At 41.5% G+C, this 9,201-nt stretch overlaps 1 protein-coding gene across 1 annotated transcript; it reads right to left on the minus strand.

Moving 5' to 3' along the window:
• Positions 1–6,072: 6,072 nt before the first annotated feature.
• On the minus strand, positions 6,073–8,447 carry LOC131317367 (uncharacterized). Its single transcript, XM_058346924.1, has 6 exons — positions 7,824–8,447; positions 7,343–7,442; positions 7,034–7,250; positions 6,779–6,944; positions 6,338–6,658; positions 6,073–6,276 (listed from the first exon to the last, which is right to left on the minus strand). Exons 1-6 carry the CDS (start codon positions 8,445–8,447, stop codon positions 6,073–6,075), a joined length of 1,632 nt encoding a protein of 543 aa, XP_058202907.1.
• Between the last annotated feature and the right edge of the window lie 754 nt (positions 8,448–9,201).

Here is a 9,201-nt window from a genome sequence, read left to right on the forward strand (position 1 = left end):
TAAAGTATAAAAGTACTTGTACTTCTTTTATCCTTTGGTCTTTACCCACTAGGGACATTAGTATCCATTGGGTAATAGCCCAAATCTTCCTCCTAAGTACAAGGTTTTATTTAAATAATCAAGTATGGATTTCCCATGTGATTTTATGCATTAAAATATTGGGGTATATCTAAACCCTAGATTTCCAAAGTACTTTATCAAATAAAATAGTACTTGTACTTTATTATTACTTTAATGGGGAGCATCCTAGCCTATTATTTAATTGGGGTACTTGGTACCACACCTATATTTAAATATAGGGTATTTGTTCACATGCTTTAAAGGACTTTGATTATTTTAACATAAAAGTTCCCTAGTTACTATTGTCCATTGGATAATAAAAGTTAGGGGATTTATTATCCACTGGGTAATAGAGTTATTCTTTCAACTAGTACTAGGGTTTATTAAACTAGTCTTTTCCTAAATTGCCCATGTGATGAAGTACATATATTTTTTTTATTAAAGTACTTAGTAGCCTTTAAGGCCTAAGATTCTTAGAGTACTCTTATATTATTTTATATTGGGGTTTTGTACCCAATTGGATTAATTTATTAGGGAGTTGATCTTCCTAGAGTACATTAGTACACTAGTTTATTTGTTTAATGGGGCATGTGCCTAATTAGATTTCTTTAATGGGGTATTTGATTTGGAAAATCTAGTACTTTGTACTTCCATATTATCATATATGCATATATATGTATGTAGTGTAGTAGGAGAGAGGGAGAGGGAGAGGGAGAGGGAGAGGGAGAGGGAGAGAGAGAAATTGCAGAGAGAGAGAGAGAAAGAGAGCATATATATGTATGTAGTGTACTAGGAGAGAGAGAGAGGGAGAGGGAGAGGGAGAGGGAGAGAGAGAAATTGCCGAGAGAGAGAGAGAGAGAGAGAGAGAGAGAGAGAGAGAGAGAGGAAGGAAGAAAGAGAGAGATTTGGTTGTACCTTGACTTGATTCACTATGATTTTCTTACATCTTTCAAATCCTTGGGTGAATCTTCTTCCTAGCCTAAATCTACCTCCCAATTGTCCTTTTATGATTGTTTAAACACCAAATCTTGTACAACTATTCTTCTTGCCCACCAAATCTTCCATAATCCCATCCAAGGTTCACAATCTAGCCATGAAAGCCTACCATTTAGCCTTTGATCTTCCAAGCAACCTTGATTTTGTTAGAATAAAAAAATGAGGAATGGGAGAGAGAGAGGGGGCCGGCCATTGAGAGGGGAGGGGGAGAGCTTGCCTATAAATAGAAGCTCACTCCAAGCTTTGAACTCACACCTTCAACCATTGCTCCAACTTCTCTCTAGAATTTCTTTGTTCTTTCTTTTGTTCTTACTTTGTTCTTGAGTGTTCTTGAGTTCTTCAAGAAACTCAACCTAAGCCGCTACTAAACCGCCACCCGACCACCCTTCGATCCATAAAGTAGAGTAGTGTTAGTCAAGATTAGGTTTCGAGAGAGACCTTTCTCTTTCGAAGCTACTGGGAACTACCGTAAGAGGTTACTCCGTCCGATAGCCGACTAACCTTCCGTAGCCGTTACTAACGCCAAGAAGTAAGGTAGAATCCCTTGTTCCCTAACTCTACGTATAGAACTGTATGTTAGAAAGTAGAATACCTCTACTCACTTCCCTAAGTATAAGTAGATTATCCTTAACGGATTCGAAAGATAGAACTTATCGTTTGTTTAGAAGTATTTGTATTTTGATCTTTAAGATAATTATGAGCATGCATGAATTGCTTGTATTACTTGTGGTGTGATAAAGCATAAGTGATTTCACTCCAAGGGCGTCCGTACATGTGGCGTTGTGCTTTGAATAAAGCATAAGTGATACATTCCATGGGCGTCCGTACATGTGGCGTTATGCTATAAGTAGTGATTGAGCGTGATAAGTAATATAGAATTGAATGATCTTGTTAGAATGATTTCTGCTTACTTTTGTCCTACCGCGGAGTCTTTGCATGTAAACGAGACACGAGAACCGAGAAAGTAGAAACATGACACCTAGGGTGTGGTTAATGAAGGGAAATGTTTTTCGAGGAAGGAAATATTTTGAAACTACATTATGACCGGTTTTGGTTGCATAATGTGAGTTGTGTGTGTGCGTGCGTAAAAGTAAGATTTGTGAAAAACCCAATGAGAACCCGGAGCGGCGGAATCATTGTGGGGATACTCGGAAACCCGGAGCGGCGGAATCGAGGGTTTAGTTTTCGAAAACCCAATGAGAATCCGGAGCGGCGGAATCATTGTGGAGATACTCGGGAACCCGGAGCGCCAGAACCGAGGGTTTTGAATTTTGGCTTGGTTATCCGCGGTACGGAGCCAATGCAATGTGTGCCAATGGGAACCCGGGATGGCGGAACCATTGTGAGGATACTCGAGAACCCGGAACGGCGGAACCGAGGTTGGGTGTGTTAAACAAATGATTTTTGGTAAAGGTTGATTTGTATGTGAAAATGTTGACACGGTCTACGATGAGTCGCGTAAGAGAAACTTCAAAAATCTTGGACACCAACGATAGTTGATTAACGAATATGGATGTGTCATTGTTAGCTGTGTATACATGTATCATGTGGAAATCGATGATTGTATAACCTGTTGTTTGTAAGTTATGGGTTAGCGGGTATGGGATTGTTCTGCTAAGCTTTTGTAGCTCACGGTATTACCTTTGGTGACCCTGACATATTATATCGGTGGCGACGCTGGTATAATGTGTCAGACCTTGTAGATGATCAAGATGAACAGTTCACCTTGGAGGCTTTTGGAGCTGAGGAGCTGGCTAGGATGGAGGAGCAGGTGGAGCTGTAGTTAGGAACCCTAGAACCCCTTCATTGTATAAATATTGAACTCTTGTGGGAGTTTTGTTGTAATAACGAGCCATACTCCATTTGGTTTTATCAATGAAATTGTCTTTTGAACGTACCCAAAATTTGGGGCGTTACAAGAATGGTCCGAACTCGAATTGGAGGCCGACGCATCTTACGGAGAAGAGCCGATACGTATCCTGGATGCGCGTGATCAGGTGTTGAAGGGTAAGACGATACCACTAGTCCGAGTATTGTGGAAGAGTCAGGGTAGTGAGGAGTCGACTTCGAAACGAGAAGATGAGGTTAGGGAGAGGTATCCGCATTTATTTCCGGAATGAATCGATGTGAGTGCTTAGTAACGAAACTTCATGTTATTTGACTTGTTGCATATTTATGGGGTGCATGATTTGGATGAGTATGATTATTTAAATTTTGAGGACGAAATTCCTCTAAGGAGGGTAGGGTGTAAAGACCCGTAAATTCATAAAATTTATTTAAATGTTTTATAAGAGATGGAAGGAGGAAATTGATTCGAAATATCGAGAATTGGGGCTAATGTGATAAAGTGTGCATTTGAGGGGTGAAAGTGTGATGTGTGTGTAGTGTGTATATAGCATGTGTGTGAGGGTGTAGGGAAAAATTTTCCCATTCCCGTCTTCTCACTCTCCCGTCCCTCTCTCTCTCTCTCGGCTCCCATCTCTCACTCTCATTCTCACTCAAACTCCACCCAAATCACCCAAAACTTACACAAAACAGCCTTCAATCCTTCATTCTTTCTCGTAGTAGAGCTCGTTTCTCGTTGGTTTGAGCTTGGTGGAGGCGTAATCCTTCCGTTTTCAAATTTGGAGCTAGGGTTTGGAAAATCTTTTGATTTTGTTCTTCAATCTTGAGGTAGGGAGTTCTAATTTGCAATATATATTTATGACTTGTTTCTATTGCTTGATTTGTGCCATTGATCGTGGTTATTGTTGTTGATGTTGTTGTTGTTGAGAAACCCAAGAAAATCTGCAGAAAATCTGCTCGAACAGCCTTTGTTATCGATACTTTAGCCTTTGTTATCGATACCTTTGTGTTCCAAAACCCAAAAAATCACTTGTTATCGATACCATTTGCCATTGTTATCAATACCCTTGCGTTTGGAACCATTTTTTACCAAATGGTATCAATACCTTTGTGTTAGGTATCGATACCTGTTGCTTATCTCCAGCTTTCACTGTTTTGCTTCATTTTTCACCATTTTGGTTTCTAATCACTTCCAACCTACCCAAACACTTCCCAAATGATCCCTTAACTTGATTACTCGTACCTAATGACTTTGTTGGATGTATCTAAGACCCTAATGCTCATTTGATCGTGATTTTACGAAAATCGCTTTATAAGCCAAAGTTGGATTCGAACGGTATGGACTGGTTGGAAAAAGGATTTCGAAACTTTACGGACACAACGAGAACACTTCAAGACATCCCAAAGGGGTAAAGTGCCTGGCAGAGGACATCGGGGTCTTTTAATTGGCTCGGTATGAGCTATATGCTCTCATTTGATACTTCAGGACATCCCGAATGGGTAAAGAGCCTGGCAGAGGACATTGGGGTCCTTTAATTGGCCCAGTAAGAGCTTCGGCTCATGACACATGTACGAGACACGTTTTGACATATGGTGTTTTTAAAGTTTGTTCTGTAAGACACATGATTGGTTTTGAAAATGCAAGGTTGGAATCGGATTACTGTTGTTGCCCTTTCCGTTGGTTTTGGTTGCCATCTTTCATCCCGTGACCGTTCCTGCATTTCATCTGCATACATTGTTAGATTAGAACTTTCTACTGGGCTAGTGTAGCTCAAACCTTTCATTATCTTTCAGGTTCTAACCCAGGGCAGTAGCATCATGATTGGAGTGCATGGAAGTGGACATTCTTTTAAAAGCTAACATTGAAGAAGTTACTTAGCCATCTTTGTAAAACACTTTTCGGAAGATGTATTTGCAACTCCATTTGATACTTTTGTTGGTTTCGGGGCCGTTGAGCCGATGATATACTTTTTGTAAACACTTGAACTTTAAAGTGTAATTTATGGAAATGGACTTGTTAAATCCTTTTTGGGTTATTGTACGGATAATTGTGAGGTTTTCATTAATGAAAATCTCCAATATATTTATGTTGAAACTTGAGGGCGTGACAAAATCCATAGTCACATGTTCCCATTTTCCATTCTGCCACAGGTAAGGGTTGTAATAGCCCCGACGGTTGTTGGTGTTCAACTTTAACTTGTTGGCATGTGAAACACCGGGAGACAAATTTAGCCACATCCCTCTTCATTCCCTGCCACCAAATTGACGACGCAAATCATGATACCTTTTGGTGCCTCCAGGGTGCACAGCAAGGCGAAAGTGGTGAAACTCTCGATGAACATCTTCTCGACAAGGTTCTGGCACGAACACCTTGCCTAGATATCTTAAGCCTTGATCGGGGTGAAGAACCCACCCTTCTACGCTCTCATTGTTAAGTATGCAACCTCGGATTTCAAGCGCTTCTTCGTCATGTTGTTGTGCTTCGATCACCCTATTAAGAAGTGTTCGTTGCGCAATCATGGTAAATAGGGTTGCATGATCAGCTGTCTCACTTAAGTGCAAATCGAACTCCCCAATGGCACCAAGCATTTCCCACTCGTAAATTGCTAAGCTCGCTAAATTCCCAAGGGACTTTCTACTTAAAGCATCGGCCACCACATTAGCCTTCCCATGATGGTATTGCAAATCAAAGTCATAATCTTCCATGTATTCCATCCATCTTCTCTGACGTAGGTTGCGGTCCCTCTGAGCGAACAAGTGCCTCAAGCTCTTATGGTCTAAAAACACTTCAAATCGTTCACCGTATAAATAATGCCTCCAGCTCTTCAAGGCAAAAATAACCGCTGCAAGCTCCAAGTCATGAGTTAGGTAATTTTGTTCATGATTCTTCAATTGACGAGATCCATAAACCACTACCTTTTCTAGTAGCATTAATACGCATCCCAAACCATCTCGTGAAGCATCATAATACACTGTGTATCCCAGGCCTCTCTTGAGTATCACCAAAATTGGTGCAGTTGTCAACCTCTTTTTCAACTCTTGGAAAGCAAACTCACAATCATCATCCCAAATAAACTTAACCCCTTTTCTCGTGAGACACGTCATAGGTGATGTGAGTCGTGAGAAATCCCTTACAAACCGACGATAATAACCTGCTAGGCCCAAAAAGCTTTAAATTTCGAACACATTCTTCGGTCGCATCCAATTCATAACATCCTCCACCTTTCTCGGGTCAACTAGCACCCCATCCCTAGAGACCACATGTCCGAGAAATTTCACCTCCGAAAGCCAAAATTCGCACTTCTCATACTTAGCATACAATTTGTGTTCCTTAAAAAGCTGCAATACTGTTCTCAAGTGTTTTCCATGCACTTCCTCTGATGGAGAATAAATAAGAATGTCGTCCACAAATACCACCACAAATTGATACAAGTACCGATGAAAAATTTGATTCATAAAATCCATAAAAGGCCGCGGGGGCATTTGTCAAGCCAAATGGCATTACTAGAAACTCATAATGTCCATAACGCGTTCGAAAAGCTATTTTTGCTATATCCTCCTCTTTGATCCTTAATTGATGGTAGCCAGATCTAAGATCTATCTTGGAAAAGCAAGTCGAACCCTTAAGCTGATCAAACAAGTCATCTATCCTTGGCAAAGGGTACTTATTCTTCACAGTCACTCGATTCAGTTTTCGATAGTCTACACATAAACGCAAGGAACCGTCTTTCTTTTTAGCAAATAATGCCGGTGCACCCTATGGTGACGTACTAGGACGTATAAACCCTTTGTCAAGCAATTCTTGAAGTTGTACCTTCAACTCTTGCAACTCAGCAGGTGCAAATCAGTACGGTGTCATAGAGATTGGAGCTATTGCCAGTACGAGATCGATGGAGAAGTCAATTTCACGACATGGTGGCAACTCAAACAAGTCTTCTGGAAACACATCCGGAAATTCAAAAACTGCCGGCGGTAGTTGCCCGCGAACCACACTACTTTCATCTGCTAGAGTGATCGCAAAGAGAAGGCTCAATCCTCCGTGACTTTGCAAGTCATATAAGGGTCGTATGTGGTAATCACCTTTATCGCCCAAAAAGTAGAAACAATTGCCCTTGGGCATACACACTGTTACCTTTGTTTATGACAATCAATATTAGCTCGGTAAGTAGTAAACCAATCCATCCCAAGGATGACATCAAACCCCGTCATGTCTAAAACAATAAAATCAAACACCAAACGACGATCAGCAATCTCTATCTCACAAGATTTACAAACTCTACTCAAGACGGTTCTACCCCTTATCGAAGTTTCTATAAGCAATGGTGTATCTAGTACGTCAATGCTAAGGCCTAACACGGATGCAAACAAAGATGAGATAAATGAATGTGATGCACCGGTATCAATAAGAACACTAGCCCAAGAATTAAACACCAGAAAGTACCTCTCACAACAGACCTATCGGGAGGTGCAAGATAGTCTGCTAGTGCATTCGAAGTACTCAGAGTCACAACAACATAAGCACGACCTTGAGAAGTCTGACCCTGATAGCCCCCTTTTTAAACTCCTTGTTGCCTCACTAACTGAGAAGACGTAGCCCCTTGCTCGGTCCTAGAAGCCTGCACTGATTGGGTCTACTGAGGTGGCCTATATGGTAGTTGTCTCGAAGTTGTCTGAACCGACTGAGTCTGTTGTGACCTCACTCCACTTTGACCTGTACCCCTTCTAAGGCAAAATCGTTGAATGTGTCCGGCCTCCCCACATTGATGACAAATGATCATGCTCGTATCTTGAACTTGTCGTGACTCTTGAGTCTGCAATTGTCCCTGAGATCTCCCCTTTTGAGGACACTCTGACTTGCGATGCCCACGTTGTCCACACTGATAACATATAATGCCCCCTCCAGAAGATCAGTTTGAAGTAACCATAGATTGTGCCAGAATTGAGCGAGACTGCTGAGGTGGTCCTTGGAACGAAGAACTACCACCAGATATTTTCTGTTTCTTTGCTTGATGCCCCTCAAACTGTGTGCTTGAACCACCATGCTGAGATCGAGATTCCCTAATCCTTTTTGACTCTTGCAACGTATCCTTAACTGCCATGGCTGCCTCTACCAATGTTGAATACTGTCGTAATCTTATTCCCACAACCCTTTCCTTAATGCCTAATCGAAGCCCATTTTTAAACCTTTTAGCCTTAAGTTCCTGAGTGCTCACTAACTCTGGTGCACAGCCGGATAGAGTTGTTAACCTAGCCTTGTATTGTGACACTGACATATTGCCCTGAATTAAGTTTTGAAACTCCCTCCTCAAAGCATCCTTTGCCATCTCTGGAACATATTTTGCTAAAAACGCTTTCTTGAAGTCATCATCCCATTTTGCCTCAACCGTAGTCTTCGCATACTTCCACCACTCGTGAGCATTTTGTCGAAGTTGACAAGCTGCAAGGTCCACCCTCAAGTCATCATCCTTGACATGAAGAGTATCGAGGAATCGAGTAACCTGCTCTAACCATTCATTTGCAGCAATCAGATCTGGGTCACCGGCCATTATAAATTGCTGGGCCAAGCCGTTGAAACTCCCTCATTGCTATTGACGCCTTAGTATCCTTTGTCGACACTTGGTTCTGTGCTATCCTTTGCATTGCACTCCGCATCTCTTTCATGAAGTCAAGTCCAACTAGAATCTCAGGATGCGCATTAGCAACTCCCACTTAGGATGCATTAGCAGCCCTTCCATTTACCTTTTGGTCTTCACCCCTCGCTCCTGATTGGACTCCCAATGGATCATTTCGAACCTCATTTTGGGACTCAACATCAGCCCCTCTACCGGTAACTCGACCTCTACCGCGGCCCCTGCCTTGGTCTTGACCCCGACCTCGGCCTCGTCCCTTAAGTCCTCGAGCCATCAATCTATATAAATGAATAACGATGAGCAATTAACAATAAAAGTAACAAATTTACACGACGCAAAATCCTCTTAGCAGCAAAAATATCTAGCACACAACGCATATATTGTACATAGTCTCCATCGAGAAATAGAACTGACGAATCCTAAGGTTTTCACATAGAGGGTTAACTAACACCAATAAGCAAACAATCCAAATGTCACCAAAGAATTCCAATAAGAAGAAACATTGATTAGGCGTTCTTCGAATTGGATTTCAACGGTACTCACTCGGTGTCCAAAAGTTGGATATTATTCCATAACACAATTTATGGTAACACACTTTGCACTTCATGTAAAACATACAAATGCATGAGATATAGATAAGTTGCTATCAAGCTACATCAAGTACTTGTCG

This window comes from Rhododendron vialii, chromosome 2a (assembly GCF_030253575.1).
Source record: "Rhododendron vialii isolate Sample 1 chromosome 2a, ASM3025357v1".
Taxonomy (NCBI): Eukaryota; Viridiplantae; Streptophyta; class Magnoliopsida; order Ericales; family Ericaceae; genus Rhododendron; species Rhododendron vialii.

Coding starts and splice junctions, on each gene's coding strand:
- LOC131317367 (XM_058346924.1), bottom strand. CDS start 8,447: ATGGCCGGTGACCCAGATCTGATTGCTGCAAATGAATGGTTAGAGCAG. Junction 7,443..7,823: donor CAATTCTGGCACAATCTATG/GTTACTTCAAAC, acceptor GGGGGCTATCAG/GGTCAGACTTCTCAAGGTCG. Junction 6,659..6,778: donor TCTCCATCGATCTCGTACTG/GCAATAGCTCCA, acceptor ACGTCACCATAG/GGTGCACCGGCATTATTTGC.